Below are 21,141 nucleotides of genomic sequence, written 5' to 3'. Positions count from 1 at the left end.
GAATGCTATGAAATGTAAATGTATTTTAAAATGTATTAACACTAATTGTTTGATGTTATACCGACCTGTATTCATAAATCTCATGGTATTGTTAAATGTAGACACGTTCCACCTTAAATGTTACAAACACCCCCTTAAAAAATTACATAGGACTATTTTGAAATGGGGCTTGATGACCTCAACCGTTGTAACCCTGTCAGTTATGCTATTGCTTTTTTGGCAATGTTATGTCAGGGTAATGTTTTGAGACGTTCTAGACTGTACACTAATTATTTTCATAAAACATTGTGTAAAAAAAACTTTAACATGTATTTGAATCATTTTTTTTCTGGTCTATTTCTGAATGTATTCTTTATTTTTCAACATTTATATTTGAGGACTGATTTTATTTTTTTTGAGTCCCAGACATTTTTTGGGGGTGTGGCGGCGGCAGCGGCGGCGGGGGGTTAAGAGTAATTTCGGGGCAATGTCTTTGTCTTAATGGTTGTGAAGCGCGAGATAAACTTGAGAAGGAGAGAGAGCAACGGCCAATCCTTGAGAATATCATTTTGGTTTTTATTAAATTTGGTTTTAAGCTCTGAGTCCCCTGTGATCACCGTCCGTCTCTACTAAATCCTATAGTGTGTGTGTGTTCCACTGGGATGTAAAAATAATATTTTACCTGTGTCATCAGGCTTCTGGTGTAGTTTTGCCATTAGTTTAGTTTTTCTTGTTAATACCAGAGCCACAGGTGTTTTCCCCACCTCCCGGCCTGTAGGGGGCGACAACGCTGCCCGAGTCAGCACCGGGCAGAGCTCTCCGCAGGCCGGCGGTCGCCGTGACGGCAGCGGAAGCAGCGTGCGCCTGACAGCTTCGGCACCGACCGCTAGCGGGATGATTCGTATCACGGTGCGGGTCGACATGGGGCTGATGGTGTGGTTGTTGGGGGTCCTGTTCTGTCAGGTCGTCACGGTGTCGTCGGACGACATCGTCGTGGCCTGCGGGGGGTTCGTCAAGTCCGACGTGGAGATCAACTACTCGCTGATCGAGGTAAGAGGGCAGCGCTGGTTAGCCGTTAGCCTTTAGCCGTTAGCTCTACAGCTGTTAACCGGTTAGCCGTTAGCCGTCACCGGCCAATCACTAAGCAGCTAGCTGGTCGTGGTCGGTGCAGATTGGTGGTCCCGGTGAATGAGGCGACCCTTTAATCCGCAAACTGCTTAGTCCGGCCTTTTACAACTCGCTGGTCAATTCAATCTGAAGGGCGTCATGAGCATGGGAGACATGCGTCGGCGTTGCCGAAGCAAGTGGAACACACAGAGCGAACATAAGAATATAACCTACAATACAAATGGAACTTTTTAAACGTTGCTGCTGCAAAATATATATCATATTGTTAGAAAACAGAGGGAACCTCTAATGAAAACCTGTTTTAGACATATCGGATGTCAAATGACGTCCATGTATATTATTATTTTTAATGTTATTATTGTTGTTATTTTATTATTATTATTATTATTATTGCCCATTGCTGCAGCAGGTATTGGATCCTGCCCTCACCTCTAAATCCATCTTTGCTGACCAGGACATAGCGGAGGGTCTCATTCAGCCTACATCCGTTGACACTTAATGAGATTAAATGCTTTAAACTATTCAACAAACCTCAACACTTGCCTGACCAGTGGTTCTCAACGCTGGGTCCGGGGGCCTTCGAGGGCCTCCCAGGAGTACCCAGCAAGAAGATAAATAGCTTCACCTTCAACGTTATTTAATTCACAAAACGTTAGCATCGTTCGAGGACGTACAATAATCACTGTTTTGATCTTAGTTTCACTGTTATCTGTGTAAGTTTATTATAGACAGGTATTGAAGTTTGGACTGAGTCAGATTTTCCACTAGAATTTCTTTCAGGCCCTGCGGGACGAACCGGAAAAGCTCTCAAGAAACTCACGAAAGGTGTATTGGCACGGTCGGCTTTGGCGCAGCAGGCGGACTGCGATTATATTTGCGTTAAAATATTTTGTTTGCTCGAGATATTCAGGTCTTCAAAACAAAATGATCACAAGGAGAGGACTACCTTATAAGCTGCATTTATTGCATAAAAATAAGCTGTGTAACCAATGACCTTTGCAAAACATTAGCACATCATGAACACAGTGTGCGTCATTCACTGCTGCACTTTATCTTCCTTGGCTTGGCTAATGATTTCACCATGGCCTCCGGATATAGCAATTTTGCCACAGGAGGCCCATTTATTGAAATCTTCATGCTGGCCTTTCAAGTGCTCCCCTTGCAGCCTGTTCCTGAGGTCTTGTCACCTACAAAAAGTGAAGGTTATTCTTTATTTAGTAAAGTCTTACATTTAAGGATCGATTGATCAAAAGTTGTAGCCCGGTACCCTGTTCAGGGTGCAGAAATCACGTTCACAGTTCACACTGCCCAGAGGAACGGTGGCCGTATTAATTAAAAGTTGCAGTGTGTATAGAATTTTGTGGCATCTAGCGCTGAGGTTGCACATCACAACCAACTGAAAACCCCTCCCCACGGCGGTGAAACATGGCGGCCTCCGTAGAAAACGAGACGGTGGAAGAAAAATGCGAAAGGCCCTCTCGAGAGCCAGTGTTTGGTTTGTCCATTCTGGGCTACTGTAGAAACATGGCGGTCTCCGTGAAGCATACCCGCTCCCTATGTAGATAAAAACAGCTCATTCTAAGGTAACATAAACGGAACGATTCTTATTTTTTTATGGGATTATACACCAATTAAAACATACTTATTTCTGCCAAGTACATTCCGTAAATTCTACACACTGCACCTTTAAAGTGACTGATGAGGAAAACCGAGGTCACCGCGGTATTGAGCGCATTTCCGTTATCACTGCAAATGGGGAAAAAAAAAAAAGTCTATAAAATAAATCCTGAAATGAATAAACAAGGCAATAAATAAATAAATATCTGCCCGACAGACCGGGCGGAGGCGGTGGTGCGCCCGATTCCCAGGAAGCCGGGATATTTCATTGCGATTCATGGGATCTTAAATCACTTTCATTGCACTGCAGGGTTTGGTGGGACCTTCTGAATCATGTGCCAAGTTGTCATTTTCAAGCTCTCAAAGTGAGAAACTCCTGCAGCGCACACCGGGGCGGCGGTGCAGGTGCCCCCTCTCCCATTTGGACAACAGTACTGTTTGCTTTTATTTAATTTTGAACGTTTTGAATAGGCTATTTTGGAAAACAGACAAGTTTTTAGAAGGTTTTAAATTGGCCATTACGGAAAAAAGGGTTTTTGATTTTACTGTTGACATCGAGATGATCGGTCGTTTTGTCGGCACATTTTAACATCCCTAGTTTGTACATGTGTTTAAATAGCATAAATGGACTGTAAATTCCGATTTAAAAAAAAAAAAAAAAAAAAAAAAAAAAAAGGCCCAAATTATTTTTCCCGAGGGACGGTGCTGTTATTTTTGGGCTAAAACAAAATATATTTTTGGCCTGTTGACTCGCCAGGCATGTACAATTATAGGGGAAGCACTGTAAATCATATCTATCATTAACAATCTTCTCAGATTGAGGTCCCGGACATAAAATCTTATCAAATAGGGTCTGTGGTCTAATGCAGGGTCTAATTCAGGGTCTTTGATATGAAAGAGGAGAGTCACTGGGCTACACAGTCCACTTTGTAGGTGACTGTTTCATGTTTTTATTCAAACTAGCCAATTCATTGATAAATTCCTTAATCCATTCAGGTGTTTCCTATATATCAGCACTTTATTAGGAGCACTCTACTAAGTCTGGGTAGGGCCTCCCGTTGCTCTCAAAACAGCCTCAGTTCTTATGGCCATGGATTCCACAAGAAATACAACAATGTTGGAAACGTTCCTTTGAGATTCTGGTCCATGTTGACATGATTGCATTACTCAATTCCTGCACATTCATGCTGCGAATCTCTCATTCTATCACATCCCTAAGGTGTTGTACTGGACTCAGATCCGGTGACTGGGGAGGCCACTGAACTCATTGTCATGTTCATGAAACCAGTTTGAGACTTTTGCTTTGTGACACGGTGCATTATCATGCTGGAAGTAGCCACTAGAAGATGGTAAATTGTTGCCATGAAAGGGATGCACATGATCAGCAGCGATACTCAAATCGGCTGTGGCTTTCAAGAAATGATTGATTGGTATTAACCTGCCAAGAAAAAAATTGCCCACACCACCACATTGCCCATCACCCCCACCAGCCTGAACTGTTGCCACAAGGCAGGTTGGGTCCATGGATTCATACTGTTTGTGCCAAATTCTGACCCTTCCATCTGTGTGACTTAGCAGAAATGGAGCTCCATCAGACAAGGCTATGTTTTCCAGTCTCCAACTGCCAAGTTTTGGTGAGCCTGTGTCCACTACAGCCTCAGCTTTCTGTTCTTGGCTGACAGAAGTGGAAACCGACGTGGTCTTCTGCTGTTGTAGTCCATCCCCCTCAAGGTTCCACGTGTTGTGCTCTCTGAGATGTTTTTCTGCTCACCACCTTTGTACAGAGTGGTTATCTGAGTTACCGTAGCCTTTCTGTCAGCTCCAACCAGTCTGGCCATTCTACGTTGACCTCTCATCAACGAGGCGTTTCCCTCCGCAGAACTGCTGCTCATTGGGTGTTTTTCATTTGTTTCTTGCACCATTCTGAGTAAACTCTAGAGACCGTTGTGCGTGAAAATCCCAGGAGATCAGCAGTAACATAATATACGCCAACCGGCCTGTCTGGCACCAACAATCATGCCACGGTTGAAAACACTGAGATCACATTTTCTCCCGGTTCTGACGGTTGATGTGAACATTAACTGAAGCTGCTGACCCATATCTGCATGATGTTATGCACTGCACTGCTGCCACACGATTTGGCTGATTAGATAATTGCATGAATAAGTAGGCGTACAGGTGTTCCTGACAAGGTGCTCAGTGAGTGTATGTCAGTGCACTGTGAATAAATTAATACAATTTAGTCTTCATCTTCCTGCACAGATTAAACTGTACACCAGGCAAGGATCTCTGAAGTACCAAACAGACTGTGCTCCAATCAATGGCTACTTTATGATTCCTCTGTATGACAAGGTAGGTGCATCCCGGACTCAAGTCCTATTAGAATCTAGTCATTTTAAGGAACGTACCAGGAAGCTAATTTATCACAATGTGTGTGTTTTAGGGAGACTTTGTGTTGAAGATTGAGCCGCCACTGGGATGGAGCTTCGGTAGAGTATCCTCACAATGAAATCCCGCAAATGCCAATTTCTTATTTAGTGATTTGAAACTGTCGGATGTTTGTTATTGCTTGTTTATTTTTGTCGAATGATTTCTTTGATGTTGAGCCCGTTTCTCCGTTGCAGAACCCACGCGTGTCGATCTCCATGTGGACGGGGTCAACGACGTCTGCACCAAGGAGGAAGACATCAACTTTGTCTTCACAGGCTTTTCAGTCTCAGGAACTGTGAGAATCCTTTTGTCTTTGTTGCTGTTCCCCTATACGAATAACAATCTTTTTTTTCTACGACCACTGATCATTTCCAATTAAAAATGGTCAAAGAATTTTTGTATTTCTGATTATATTTTGGGTTTTTTTCCTCAGGTTCTGAGTAAAGGTCACCTGCTGGGTCCGGCAGGAGTGGAGGTCCGGCTCGGCAGTACAGGAACGGAGGAGAAACTCCAGACTGTCCTCACTCAGCCCGGAGGAAAGTAAGTGGCACATAGTTCTTTTTTTTTTTTTTTTTTGTAACAGCCTGACTTTGGGGTGTTTTTATTTATCAGCAAAACAGTTTTCGAAATGTATCTGGCTGCCATTACAGGGCTTGTCTCAAAATTTTCGGCTGGCACTTCACAGGTACATCTTCTCTAAAGTTCTGCCGGGGAAATATGACATCATAGCCTCTCACCCCTCATGGACACTGGAACAGGTTGGTACTTGAAGTTGATTAAGGAAAAAGCTTTGTCCCCCTTCTTCAAGGTTGTTAAGAATTTGTCTGGTGCAATCTGTATTACTATAATATTTCGATTTAAATTCACATCTCAGATTGTCATGGTTTTGAACAAAGACTTCAAGCAGTGATTTTGCTTGGTGGACGTGAGCTGATTATTCATTTGCGTGTCTTTATCGCGATGTAACCTTCTCTGTTGTTTGTCCCCAGAGTACTACGTCCGTGCACGTGTCCAATGCCAACGCTCCCGCCACTGAACACCTGATAGTGGCGGGATATGACGTTTCCGGGGAGGTCCGAAGTGACGGGGAGCCCATGAAAGAAGTCACCTTCCTCCTCTATTCTTCTACCGTCAAGAAAGAGGTAAACGCTGATGACGAGCTTTCCTTTTTCTAACCTACTGAACTAAGTTTGGTAAAAAAAATAAAATAAATACCTGACATGCGCATGCTTTAGAATTATTTATTTTTCCTTTTGTCTTGAGTTATTCTCACTTTTAATGAAAGCTCTTATCCTGAATATGCTTTTTTTTTTTTTTTTTTTTTTTTTTTTTTTTAATGTTCACGGTTGTGTCGTCGCTTGGTATTCAAAAACTCTATTATTTGATCCATCGTCGCTTTGTGTTTCTGTCCCATGTTCTCACCGTGTTCCCAGGCAGTCGGCGGGTGCAACAAGGCCCCAATAGAAGGAGCCGACCCTGGGGAGGGCTCGCTGGTCTATCTGTGCAGTGCTCTGTCCAGGGAAGACGGAATCTTCTCCTTCCCCACGCTAGCCAGCGGCGAGTACACTGTGGTACGCTCTCCATTTTGCATGATCTCATTGGTACCTCAAAGGTGCTGCGCGATATGGAAACATTTTTTTGAAAAATTGTTGATGTCACGCAAAAATATAACCAAGTACGCTGTGTTTGAATTTGCTTTCTTTCTTGATCGGAAAAAATATATCGAAAAACAAAAGCTAAACCGTCTTAAAAGTGTCTTAAAACACTTGCTCTAAATAAGTGGAGAAACTGCGTTCTCTCCACAGCGCGGCTTCTTTCCCCATCTCTCTTTTGATTTGTTTTTCTTTTTGTTCTGATCTGCTTCAGGTTCCCTTCTATCGGGGGGAGAGGATCACATTTGATGTCGCTCCCTCTAGAATGAACTTCAAGGTGGAGCACAACAGTTTGAAGCTTGAGGTAAAAACAAAACAAAAAAAAAAAAACACGTGGCAGTTTTTTCCCCCCTATGCTGTGTTTTTATTCCCGTGCAGCCTGATCCTTTGACGCTCAGGGGTTGTTTCTATGGATCAAAGTGAGAACATATGGATTGTTTTTGTTTCTCTGCTCGTAGCCCATATTCCGCGTCATGGGCTTCTCTGTGACGGGCCGAGTCCTAAACAGCCCGACGGGGGAAGGCGTTCCCGACGCTACGGTGTCTCTCAACAACCACATCAAAGGTAGCTGTGGCTCACCTTGTCTTTTGATTTTTAAAAGTTTTCATTTATCTCTCATTCGCTCACCTGTCCTGTCGTTACGACCTTTCCTCCAGTTCTGACCAAAGAGGACGGATCTTTCCGCCTGGAGAACATGACCGCTGGAACCTACACCATCCGCACTCAGAAGGAGCTCATGTTTTTCGAGCCCATCACGGTTAAGATCGCCCCCAACACGCCCCAGCTGCCAGACATCATCACCACCGGGTAGGTCCCATCTGCAAATGAAGGATTCACTGTCTCGTTTTAGTCAGGTTTATTTATACAGCCCATTAACTCATACATACTACATTTTAGAGCAGAAAGACTTTCACGTCTCCCTTCCCCATCACAACAATCCATTTTGTTTGTAACCATTGCATGAATAACACCAAAACAAGTGACAAAGCAATACAAAACACTAGTGTTTAATGTATGATTTTAATTAAAAATGTCTAATATAGAATTTCATCAATTTTCGTTCTACTCTACATAATTTACCTTCAGTTAATCTTCCGCAGCCCCTGGAGTACCTCTGTGCTCCCTGGGGGCAGCCCCCAAACTTTAGAAAACCACTGACCTAACAACCCATTGAGTGGCCTAGCTGAGATGCTCCACTTGAGCTACTCAGCTGCATTTGATGACAAATAAACTCCCAGGCCTTCTTAGTGATTGCTGTGACATCTTGACCTCGTTTTTGTTGATTGTGGTAATACAGATATCTCAAGTTAAATACATGTTTTGATGCCTGTCCTCCACCAGGTTCAGTGTGTGTGGCCAGATCTCCATCAGCCGCCTGCCTGAAGGCACCAAGCAGCAGAGCCGCTACAAGGTCACGCTGGCGCTGCAGGGCCAAGGCAAGGGCTCCAGCCGCACCACCGACTCCGACCAGCAGGGGGCGTTCTGCTTCCAGGCCAAGCCCGGGGACTACAGCGTCCAGGTACGAAGCCATTCCACTATTTTCAAATGTATTTCTAAGGAATGCAGAGTTGATCATTCTGTTTTCTTTAAAAAGAAGATGAGTTATGGATGAGTCATTTGTATCGCTCGGCTGCACTGTTTATTAACCGCTGGAGGGAAATTCCAGCGTTAGAACGGTGACAAAGTGTAATTTTAGGCTTTACATTTCCACGATGTGTATTGTGAATCGTAAAAATGTCTAAGATTGTCCTGTCATATTTTATTCATATCACCCTTAAGTCGATCTGAACATTGTTTAGAGTGAATATATAGTGGCAGGCTTTAGACCAGCCCCTTTTTAACTTTGTCGAACTCGACACTCCTAAGAAATGAGCCAGAAAAATTGTGCGTTTGTGGAATCGACAATTGTTTCAATAATTGCTTGGACTTCCGTGTCAGGTTTCCCTCCCTGAGGCGGAGGTGAAGGCAGGCATGGCTCTGCAGCCCCAAGTCCTGGAAGTGTCCCTGGTGGACCGCCCCATCACTGACCTGCTCTTCACCCAGTTCATGGCCTCAGTTTCCGGCAAAGTCTACTGCCTTGGTAGGGGCACCACCTGAACAGCTTGAGTGACCCGTAGGACGGGCAGTTTCTGTGATTGCATATAAAAATATGAAAACAAAGAAATGAGGAAGGGAACCAAGGGAAATGCCAAGAGAGCTTACATTATTTTAAGACGGATGTCACATATCATTATCCAAGCTTCTACTCCTCTTGTCTTCCTCTGTGCTTGGCGTTTAGCGACTTGCGACGACCTCACGGTCACCCTGCAGCCCGTCAGCCGGCAGGGAGAGAGGAGGACGGTCACTCTGTCCGGAAGCGGCGACGTCTTGAGCTTCTCCTTCGACAGCATCCTCCCCGGAAAATACAAAGGTCAGTGTCAGGCATGTCAAGGGTTAACCATTAACTGCCAATACAAAATAATTAAGATTTATCCCACTGGGAAAAGAGGTAACTTCAGGACGGTCAACAGGGCTATTATAGTTTAGTACTGTATGTCTTAAATCAAACACATGAGGGCGCCATAGCCACAACCAGCTGGCCATGCTATCTAATGGATCGGTTTGGGATTATTTTTACATGAGGGAGTTGATTGTTTGAAGGATGTGGGACATTTTCTGAAATCTAGCACAATTCATAGTCATTAATTTGCCCTCCCGAGAAAATATATTCAAACTCTAATGTCCTTCTCCAACATTCAGCGAGTATCTCCCATGAGGAGTGGTGCTGGAAGCACAAGGCGGTGGAGGTGGAGGTCCTGGACTCCGACGTCCTGGGGGTGGAGTTCAGACAGATCGGCTACATCCTGCGCTGCTCGCTCTCCCACGCCATTACGCTGGTCCGTCTCTCTGCGAAGCACTTTTTAAGGCCGTCATTATCAAGACATTTTGTAACACACCACCCCCACACCAGAGAGTTATCGACTTCTCACGCAGCCCTATGTAATTTTCGGTGTTTGGCGCTCATAGAATTTTTAAGTGTAGTAACCACTGTCGTCAAACTTGGTTCGGCGTCATATAATGATTAATAATTTTTTTTACCATACAAATTTTAACTTTTATCCGTCACGTTTCAATAACAGTCTTTGGTACAAATACAAAGTACACCTAGGTTACAGCAGCCCTTGCACGAACCACTTCGCTCAGGCCGAGACGCGGCCCCCTGCTACAGGTGTGGGTACCAGATGTGCTCGGCCTGGCACATCGGCTCGCGCGCAGGTGAAAAAAACCCTGTGGTGAAATGAAAGCGTCGGCTGATGTGCGGGTGCCGGGCGCACCCCTGGCCTGTCTCATCTGCAGCTCGGGAAGGGGGAGCGGCTATGTTTTGCATGAGCATTATTACCGGACATTTTGACCAGTATGTTTATATATCAGGATTTTCTTTTTATTATTATTTGTTTGGGGGTGTGGGTGGGAATGAAAGAGGAGGTGCCATTTTCCATATTACAAGTCAGTGTACCGTCAAAATGATTTGGAAACTGTGATTTTAAGGTAAAAAAAAGTTACATAGTGTTGCTTTAATTGTTATTCAAATAATTTGTCTTTTTTGTTAATTTTATGCCACTATCATAGTATACAGATATAATAACATAAAAATACACATCCACCTTATGAAAAAGGGCCATTTATTGTTGTTAACAAATGGAAACTTTCCTACTTCATTTTATTTATTGCAAAATTTCTAGCATGGGCTGGTTGGATGGGGATATGTGATTTTAAAATCTTATCTATTTTGGAAAATGATCACAATTGGCTCAAATAACTACTATATTTTGCTGCTGTTTGGATATTTGGCGTGGTAGCAGTAGCAGGAAAGACGCTGAACACGGTGTGTGTTCTCTCCAGGAGTTTTTCCAAGACGGCAGCAAACCTGAGAACGTCGGCGTGTACAACCTCTCCAAGGGCGTCAACCGCTTCTGTCTCTCCAAGCCTGGTGAGGTTAAGTCTCAGTGCTTGAATTAGAACGATCCCATCACCATAACACCCACCCACCAAGCAGTTTGTATATACATGTTTTGTTTGTCTAAGTCAGCCCCATCCTTATAAAAAACTGATTCTCCAGGTGTTTACAAAGTCACACCCCGCTCCTGCCACCAGTTTGAACAAGACTACTACACCTATGACACGTAAGTAACTTTGACTTTTATGACACTCTGCGTTTATCTCCTATCTCTGCTCTGGTGGTGTTGGACGGGATCAAACCATCTGACTGGTTGTCCCCGTGTGTCTGTCAGGTCGGCGCCGAGCATCCTGACCCTGACGGCGGTCCGGCATCACATGACCGGCCTCATCACGACCGACAAGATCTTGGACGTCACAGTCACCATAAAGTAAATTCTTTGCGCTCGACGCAGCCATGGGAATGTTTTCGGAGTCCTCCGGCCGGCGTTGTGACCTCCCTTGACGCTCCCTCCTCAGGTCGTCCATCGAGAGCGAGCCGGCGCTGGTCCTGGGCCCCTTGCGCAGCCAGGAGGAGCAGCGTCTGGAGCAGCAGCTGCAGGAGATCCAGCTGCGACGGCAGGAGAGGGAGCGCCGGGCGGCCGAGGAGGAGGGCGGAGCCAAGGACGACAGCCCCCCCGTCCAGGAGAGGGCCGACGACCTGACGGGACCCTTCCACTATGAGTTCTCCTACTGGGCCAGGTCAGTTAGGTTGTTGGAATGGACGTTTCAGTCTCAACACCTTGATTTCCCGATAAGCTTGACAGATCACATCTTGCGTTTTTGTTCCATATCCAAACTTCAAACCGATTGAATTCCAGAGATTGACAGAAGAGTTTGTGGCGTTTTTTTTGTTTGTCATTATTCAGAGCCGGAGAAAAAATCACAGTGACTCCGTCCTCCAAGGAGCTGCTGTTCTACCCTCCTGAAGTAGAGGCAACCATCACTGGAGGTGTGTGTGCGTGTGCGTGCGTATTTGGCAGGATCTCGTGATCTGATTTGATTTAAATACAATTTGATTCAATATGCTATTGATCAGGGATGGGGATTTTCAATTAATACAAATAATTGTATTCACTCACAATTGATTCTCCATGACAAAATGACATGAGTCTCACCGCACAGAAAAAAGTGTCAATGCGGGAGTTATGGCTCTGAACAAAAATGACCATTAAAATATCACTCTAATGAAAACATTGATTGGAATTTGTAGCACATTAAACAAACATATACATTATTGTTTGAAATTAAAAAAAAAAAGTGTGTCAATACGTGAAAATAATTATAAGTTTAATAAATGGAGCCGACACGTAGTTGTGACATGCGTAGCCTTTGTGAGTAATCCATTGATTGCTTTCTGGTACCCTTCCCTAATATTGATATGATGGCTTATGATACAATTCTATATCGACATAATGACATTTTATACATCATGAGAATTGCTTCCAGGTTTTCAGCACACCGTCTGACGTTTTGCAGAACAAATTCAGTATAATACCGAAATGAAATATAAATATTTGTGACAATGGTGGTATTCAATTTAATCAGAAAAGTTTTGTATTGCATCTTTTATTTTATAACTGAAATGCACCAAAGTATACTTATTTTTTATTTATTTTTTGTCATCCCAGCCGTGCGCTTACACAAGTATGTATTATCAAAAATAGCATGCTGCTATTTTTCAAAAGCTGCACAATTTCAAATCAGCCATGATTTGTTCACTATAAATGGAACCAGGTATAAATGTGCCATAATAGTGACCCTACTTATTTTGGGGGTATTGCGGTGTGTTTAACTTCTCCCCATCCGTGTCTCTTTCTCTCTCTCTCTCTCTCTCTTTACCCAGAGTCGTGTCCAGGGCGTCTGGTCGACATCGCAGGACGGGCCGGGCTCTTCCTGGAGGGGAAGATTTCCCCGGAGCTGCAGGAGGTGGAGATCTCCATCACTGAGAAAGGAGCTGCTGCACCGCTCATCACCGTGGCCACCACCGAGATGGGAACGTACAGGTACCAGAGCCGCCAAGTCCCTTCAAAGCGTGATTAGGCCTGTCGTTTAATTCGTGCGATCCTCCTTTTTGTGAGATTGACTATTTAAATACTTATGGTTAGGATAAGGCATTATAAGACATTTTAATGGCACAGTTTAACAAAATGTGATTGACTCTGTCCCTGTGTTCCACAATGGAAGATGAAACCGCCGGTTAAAGTCATGCCGGGAAAAGACTCTTTGTGGCTCAGTCCCAGAGCCCTGAGGCCCCGCCCCCCCAGCTGGCTCGCTCTTTGCTGTTTATTGAAAGCTTATTAATATTATATGTGTTGCGTGTCCAAATGGCAACAAATTTGACACTGCATGTCCTTGGGTCCCCAGTAATACACCAATACGCCAAGTGCGATGTAGATCAGATGGCGAGATAATCGAAGGACACGATAACCAAATGACATGCACGCAGACAGAGATTCCTCTAGTTAGATTAGATAATTCAATGAGGAGATTATTGTCAGTTGTCACTTATTTATTCTTAATGAAACGTTCATGTACTATTTTAGTTTTAATGTCCTTTCTATGGTATTCGTTTAAAATCATGCTTTGGTTGTAAAACACAAACAAATTGTACTGTATACATTCAGGCTGGGTATTGGGCAGGATCTCCCGATTTGATTCAATCTTGATATTTAATGCGTAATGTACTTCATGTGCATTACAAAAATACTTAATATAATAAAGAAAAATGTAATATTTAAATTCATTTGTGACTACGGTGGTATTAAATGTAAGTGTAAAACGGTTGTTAGTTTTAATATCAATATATATATTTTTTTTCAACTCAGCCCTTTTATACATTGATATTGAAGATGCGTCGTACTAAACTGGTTGTTTCTCCACGTCCGTCATAGCGTGGGTCCGCTCCACAGTGACCGTCAGTACGACATCAGCGCCAACAAGGAGGGCTTCATCCTCAGTCCTGTCGAAGGGGCCCCAGGAGACTTCAAGGCTTTTGCCTTAGCCGGAGTAACCTTCACGGTAAATCATTCGCCTCAACACTCATGTACACTTAGAGCATGAGAAATATTCTTGTGTGGAGGGCTTTTTTTATATTTTATTTTTTTGTTCTTCCTTCCAAACAGCCAGAGTTTACAAGCCACTGCACTATTTTTCCAATCATTTTTCAACCAACAAGGTTTTCACAGGCCAATGCATTAACAGGCTGCTAATACATCAAACTAGTTTGGGGCCATATAGGAGGACATTCCCACCTCAGTGGAAGAAGAGCAGTCAATCCTTGTCTTGCCAGCACTGTCTTTGTTATTGAGCATCTCCGTCTTTTCATTATGGGATGAGGAAAAATGGGCAGCTCTGTCAGTTAGATGCTGCAACATGGCTGACATCTCTCCAGTCCACCTGAGGGGGGAGCCTGCATTCTGTGTCTGTCCTCTTCAATGTTATATTTAAGTTACTCTCAAGTCCTTGTAAAGACTTTAAATAGTGTGGCAGTGCCGCCGGCCACACCCCACCGCAGTGGCGTTTTCAGGACCCTCCAGCACAGAGACGTAGACAATGGGATAGAAGACACACAAGTTTATTGTAGCCATTGGGCTGCAAGGAACAAGAGCCAGAGCAGATGGACAACATGTCATGGCAAGGGCTCCTCTCGTGTCTGTTTAACCTGTTGCTCATCGATTACTAACTAACGCCCCATCACCTAGACCCAGGACAGGTGTGGCTGCTAAAACCACACCACCCCCACATCAGCTAGTCATCTGCTCCTCACTTTTAAGAACGTCAGTCAACAGTAGTAACAACCCAACTGCTTCCAGTGATGGAGCTGGGTGGGGAGTAGCCTTAAACCGGATCATGTTTCCACCTTCAGCTGCCAAACTTTATCCACAGGGTTATACAAAAAGCCATTTTCTCAGCACAGCAGTGTGTAATGGAACAGGCTGTTCTGCTTAACCTCTGCACCACTGAGGTGGATCAGGTGAACAATGTCCGCAGCCCCACCCCCGCCAGCATTCCTCCCACCTCCCCCCGCCTGCGGTCATTCTTTTTCGCTTTCTGCTAGTGTGCTCCTTCATTGTCATTAGGTTGCAGGTTTGCCTATCAGTTCCGTGGTAGCCCACTGCACACTCTTCATCATGAAGATTTGGTTCATCAAAGAATAGAGGGCAAGTGAAGAGAGAGTTTTCGGACTTTTAAGACTACATTCATCTTTCCCCCAGCCTGACTCGGCTTCATAAGCAAAAAAAAAATCGAGAAACTGATTGGAGTTTGCCTATTTTGTAAATACATGTCGTACTTTCATTGATACCGCTCCACAAAGCAGTAGTTTCATTGATCTTCATTTAGTCTTCCCAGTGGTGATGATTAGCCGGTAAAAGCCTCGAGACCTTTCACCTCTTTCCACCTTGGAGATGAATCGTCCTGGAGCAGAGATTGCACTTCTGAAAGCATCGACTCGCTCTTGTACTGAACCACATAATTGTTCTCATCATCATTACCGTACGTTCGGCGGTGGAGTTTTCTTTGGCCTTTGTCACCCGGAAAAATAATTGACCCAGCCACCCAACCTGTGGTGCAGCACTCTGAAAGATGTTTTCAGGCTATCAAAATCCAGCCAGAGACATTTATATCATTATAGAGGCTAAATGATGTCATAGCATCCAGGCTATTTATTTTTTTTTTTTACATTTTCCCAATACAAAATATATGCAGGTTGGAATATGTTAACATGAATGTATTGACTTATTACACCCCCCATCCAGGGTCATATTAGGAAAATTAATAAAAAAAAAAAAATAATAATAATAATTATAAAGATAAAACACTAGAGAAGACACACAAAAGGTTAGGTTAATGATAATAACATTCCAGTAACTAGTCAAAGCAAAAACAATTGACCAGCTTTGTCCTTTACACTTTTGGTATCTGTCACCTACCAATTGTTTGGTCAAGGGATAGATTTTCCAAATTACGAATAAAAGGAGCCGAGGTTTCATTAAACTTTTGGCGCGATCCACATGCAGTATATCAGACTTTTTCTCATTTCAACATTGACACCTCCTGAATCCACTGCATAAAGGACGGCGGCTTTTTTGCCTTCCAATTAAACAAGATGAGTGGACGGGCCAGCAGAGAGGCTAATGTGATTGCATTTCTTTGGTGACCAAAGAGGACCTCTTCTGACTGGACTGTTCCAAAAATGGCAGTCGGGATTCATTGCATAACGATGAAAAACAATCAAAGATTGATGTACAGAAGCTTCTTAGAAATTGGCAGGACCGGAAGGCATGCCCTGGAGAGTCTGGGGTATGATGGCACCTCGGACATTCTGGGCGGACAGATGGAAACATTTTGGACAATTTATCATTGGAAAAATGCAGGGGTTGAAATATTTCAAATGGTATCAGATTGAGTCTTAAACAGAAAGATGAAGAGGGAATCTGTGAAATGATGGAGTCCCACGGTTCATCTGAAATTTCTCCTTTGTGTTTTCCCATGCAGGCGGCATATATTCTATATTCATATTCTATATTCATTGTACACTCTGGAAATGAGTCCTTTGCCGTAGGGATTCAGGTTTAAAATGTGGTGTATCGGGTCTTTTGGCGGGGGGGGTGAAAGCTGTTTGGAGGCGAAACCTTGGGCATGAAGATATCAAACGGTGACTCTTTGGGATTTAAACGTCTTGACACAGAGAGGTGAATGATCTGAATGAATTATCATCAAATAAATCAATGAGACAGACCAATCCACATCCATGCCAGGCCTTAAATGCCAAGTCTAATGGTGATGGGGGAAGGAGATGGTTGAAGGTTAACGGAGAGAAGCAAGTTGTTCTTGTGAAACCAAAAGTGTTTTTCTAAATCGGGTCCGGATTTTAACTGGAGTTTGTCACCGCGGGATTTAAATGATAGGTTTTTGAATTCAAAGGTCGTGAGGAAGCCAACAACGATCCTGGAAAAACGGGAAGGCTAGATTGTAGTTCCATGGTCGACCATAGAGGCCCCTCCTTATCTGCAAATGTGGTGATCCAGTATGTCCGTTTAGAGATATTTGCTGACCGCTAATCGTCTAAAAGTGCTAAATGTCACGTTGATATCAGAGTTGAATCGGTCCTCGACCCCGTCTCCGCCTTCTGACTCCTAAAACCAGATCAGGTCGGAGGACGGCCAGCCCCTCTCAGGAGTCCTACTGTCTCTGAGCGGGGGAAACTTCCGCTCCAACCTTCTGACCCAGGACACCGGCCTCCTCACCTTCAACAACCTGGTAGGAGTGTGAGTGTGAGTGTGAGTGTGAGTGTGAGTGTGAGTGTGAGTGTGAGTGTGTGTGTGTGTGTGTGTGTGTGTGTAAAATAATGTTTTGTTCACACTTATTTGTGAATCTCTTTGAACCAGAGCCCTGGTCAGTACTACTTCAAACCCATGATGAAGGAATTCCGTTTTGAGCCAGCATCTCAGATGATCGCGGTGGAGGAAGGCCAGAACCTCAGTATTGATATTACCGGCATCAAGACTGCGTACAGGTAACTAGCTGCAGTCGGTGCTCATATGAACCATTAGCCCTAACCATGTGCTGCCTAAATGTATGTACTTCCAATCAGATTGCGGAATTCTACCAGCCGAAATCAGATTTGTATCCATGCTACAAAAACATCTTGTAATCAACATTTCAGCTGTAGATAGCAGCTGTTGATGCACCGCACCTGACATATCCATTTGAGACTAGCCATTAAGTGCATTTAACAGAACTTCTCCTGAAAATACTAATTTGTTCTTCGAAAATATTCACGGCACAACTCTCACCGGTTCTACGCTGCTTTTGTGTTTGGTTAGTTGCTATGGCGCCGTGCAGTCGCTGAGTGGGGACGCTGAGAGGGACGTGGCAGTGGAGGCCGTGGGCCAGGGAGACTGCAGCCTCTACAGCGAGGACACGGTCACCGATGAGGAGGGACGCTTCAGGCTCCGGGGCCTCCTGGTGAGGGCGCTGGAGCCACTGCTGTAGTATAATATTATACTGTTATATGTTATACTATTATGTTATACTATTATATGTTATACTATGCACTTTTTAGCAATCATGCAGCTATGTCTCAATTCAAATTGCATCTGCCTTGATAGCATCTACCCTGGTCAATACACGGCATTAAAACCGCTCTGCTTGGACCCCACTACTATCCCCTCTAGAGCAGCTTTATTTATAACAGGATTATTTCACAGCGTTCAGTCTCACCTCCTTGTTTATTTTGAGCGTACGACTGACACGTCTTCCTCACAGCCGAGCTGCAAGTATCTGATCCAGCTTCGGGCGGAGGGCAACGACCACATCGAGAGAGCGCTGCCACAGCACAGAGCCATCGAGGTAAACATGAGTAGCGTTGACCCGTCGTCCACCTTGTCACACGGGGGCTTCCTGCTTCACACAAGCTCTGGCAACGCAGTGGGAGGGAAAGAGCCTCTGTGGTTTTTCTGTAAGGTGGAAAATAACTAAATGGGAGTTTGTTTTTTTAAATATAATAATATTCACGCCATGTTACTTAGGGCTGACGCACGATGCCCGTCCTCAGATTGATTTGTCTCGGGCTCCGCCCTCCGCCCTCCACCCTGATCGGCGGGTCGTCCCTGTGTTTTCGCCGTTTCAGGTCGGCAACAGCGACATCGAGGGAGTCAACATCATCGCCTTCCGGCAGATCAACCGCTTTGACCTGAGCGGGAACGTGATCACCTCGTCGGAGCATCTGCCCACTCTTTCGGTGCGACACCGTCCGCCTCATCCCGCAGAAATGATTTGGCTCTTTTCATCATTTAAACTTGTTTCTCCGCCTTTTTTTACTTTTTTTTTTTTTTTATCTGTTTGGATCAGGGAATGCAGAGGTTGTGAAAGTTTCTCATCCGGTTGAATTCTCTCTTTCAGGTGAAGCTGTATCGCAGCGACAATCTGGACAACCCCATCAACACCGTCTCTCTGGGACAGTCGCTCTTCTTCCACTTCCCCCCGCTCGACAGAGATGGAGAGGTACTGTTCCGGGTTTCTGCTTCGGCCTTTGGGGAAAATATCAAAAGGCGGGTGAAAATAAGGATTTGGTATTCTTTGTTTGTCCTTAAAAGTGTCCTCTTTTTCATCCGTAGTTTGATAAAGAAACCTGTGGCGCAAAATATCATACATTTACTTCTACTATATATATAGTAGTAGAAGTACACGTATGATATTTAGCATTTTGGTGTGATTTAGCAAATTATATTTGCTAAATCACACCAAAATGCTAAATATCATACGTTTACTTCGAAATCTAATTTTTTTTAATATAGTTTATCAAATAACAGTATTTTGGAGGTGACTTATAGGTGCTTTCATATAATGTTTAATCTAAACTTAAATTTCACTTAACTGTAGTGCAGCCTTTAGGATCAGGTGTTACCAAAATACGAGATATATATATTTTTCGTACATTATTAATCCATCTGGGTGAAATTGTTTCTCTGCATTTACAAATTTTGTTAACTGACGTCGCGATGCGCCGGGAGCAGTTAGGGGATGAGTTTGACACGTCAGCATGCTACCGGGAGGAGCCGGGGACTGAAGCGGGTGTCCACCCGCTCTCCCTCCCGAGCCGCTGCCCGCTCCCAGATTCAGGCAGCGTTCATTTATTGCCATGTTTTGTTTTGTTCTTTTATTACCAAGTACCAGTTATATCATGTTACCAACAAAGAGTTCTCTTGAACTTGGACATCATGGATTGTCTGTCTTCCCTCTCGTCTCGGCTGTGCCGTCCTCCACCTCCGCTGCCTCCTTCGTCTGCAGAGCTTCGTGCTGATCCTCCACTCCACGCTGTCTCGCTCGCAGTACGACTTCACGCTGCCGCAGGTCTCCTTCACCTCCAGCGGATACCACAAGCACATCACACTGACCTTCAACGCCAGCGTAAGACTCACATCCATTGCGATGCTGCTTCAGTTTATTTCTGTTTACGGGTATAAACAGGCAGGTACTGATTTTTATTATTATTTATCTTATTTTTTTTGTTTGGCTCCACGCAGCATAAAGTGCCTGACCAGGACGTGGCCCAGGGTTCCTACGTCGCGCTGCCTCTCACGCTGCTGCTCCTGCTGGCGGCCTACAACCACGAGAAGGTAGGAACCGCCGCACCGGGCCGATCAAACAGCTTATTGTAACTGTGTTCCCATTGAGTGAAGCTTCTTTCCTGGACTGAAATGTACAATAACTGCAATAGAAAGTTCAGATCTAACCCGAATAATTAACTACAACTTTGGAATAAGATACGATTTTATTTTTTTATTTTATTTTTTTTATTTTTTGGTGCAATATCATGTCATCAAGCTGAGTTTGAGCAGCTTCGTGGGAAGAATGAGAAACGTACCCGTGTGTTTGCAGGTGATTCCTCTGCTGCTGCAGCTGGTGAACCGGGTCCAGGGTGTGAGGAGCATGGCCCAGGCCAGCGGGGACACCGCCGCTCTGGACGAAGCCAAGCGTCAAGCCAAGAGGCAGAAGGCCCGGCGCACATGAGCGCCCGCTCGGGGGGGGGGGGGGGGGGGGTCTCAAACCACACCCTGGTACACCCACACAGCTCCAGCCTGCTCGGAACCTCCGCCCAAGGTCACTCATGGGTTCTGAAATCAATTTTCTACGTCTTATCATATAGGACTGCAGGTAACGGTACCAGTGAGATAAAACCCGCTACGGTGTGATTTGAAGTGGATGCTGTGTAAAAGCCGGGGTAGACCACTCAACCAGCAGCACCACGCATCAGCCCATCAGATTCAACTCATCGATAGTCCATGTTTTACACATCAGGATTGTAAAGTATTGGCTATCTTTATTTTTTTGTGTGCATTTTTCTTCTTCTTTTTTTATCGTGAAACTTAATCTCACAGAACGATCCATACTTTTCGCCGTAGAATATGAGCCATTTTTATACATTTGTAATTTATTTTGTCGAACTGAAATCGTATGCCCGTGTTTCAGAAGCACTCGGCTGCTCGGATATCTGTCCTTTTGTATCGGACGTTTTTGGTGCCGGTGAGAACTATGTATCCTTCTAAATGAGTCTGGAGTCTGTTCACTTTCTGTTTTAATCAATGCAGAATTGGAAATGTACGTTTTCTTCTCGCAAAAATTCCGATACGCAAACTCTTCGCTGAAATTATTTTGTGAGTGAAGGTTGCTGTTATTGGTGAAACTACTCCCAAAGAAGATTTTGGATTGATTAACTGAAAGTGAATTCACCCCTTGTGTACAATACCACCGTGAACAAGAGAATCCATTAAGATTTACACTCCGTCTAAGAGACTGACAAGCCAGTGGCTTTTTAAGGTCTTTCAGCTCAAATATATATCAAAGCATTCAC

At 44.3% G+C, this 21,141-nt stretch overlaps 1 protein-coding gene across 1 annotated transcript; it reads left to right on the top strand.

The window, feature by feature from the left end:
• Positions 1–901: 901 nt before the first annotated feature.
• nomo (nodal modulator) lies at positions 902–20,300 on the top strand (the record flags this gene model as incomplete). Its single annotated transcript, XM_079998740.1, has 31 exons — positions 902–1,029; positions 4,987–5,076; positions 5,168–5,213; positions 5,349–5,449; positions 5,588–5,694; positions 5,840–5,912; positions 6,144–6,296; positions 6,588–6,725; positions 7,021–7,110; positions 7,265–7,370; positions 7,463–7,613; positions 8,148–8,325; positions 8,745–8,886; positions 9,085–9,216; positions 9,546–9,682; positions 10,689–10,776; positions 10,906–10,969; positions 11,078–11,173; positions 11,262–11,483; positions 11,651–11,733; positions 12,628–12,787; positions 13,676–13,802; positions 16,932–17,045; positions 17,174–17,301; positions 17,612–17,753; positions 18,054–18,137; positions 18,418–18,528; positions 18,690–18,791; positions 19,578–19,697; positions 19,814–19,906; positions 20,169–20,300. Exons 1-31 carry the CDS (start codon positions 910–912, stop codon positions 20,298–20,300), a joined length of 3,630 nt encoding a protein of 1,209 aa, XP_079854866.1. The 5' UTR covers positions 902–909.
• Between the last annotated feature and the right edge of the window lie 841 nt (positions 20,301–21,141).

The sequence above is a fragment of the Zeus faber genome (genome assembly GCF_960531495.2).
Source record: "Zeus faber genome assembly, chromosome: 4".
Taxonomy (NCBI): domain Eukaryota; kingdom Metazoa; phylum Chordata; class Actinopteri; order Zeiformes; family Zeidae; genus Zeus; species Zeus faber.
Note: the sequence above shows the minus strand (reverse complement) of the source record. Positions and strands in the feature narration are given on the sequence as shown.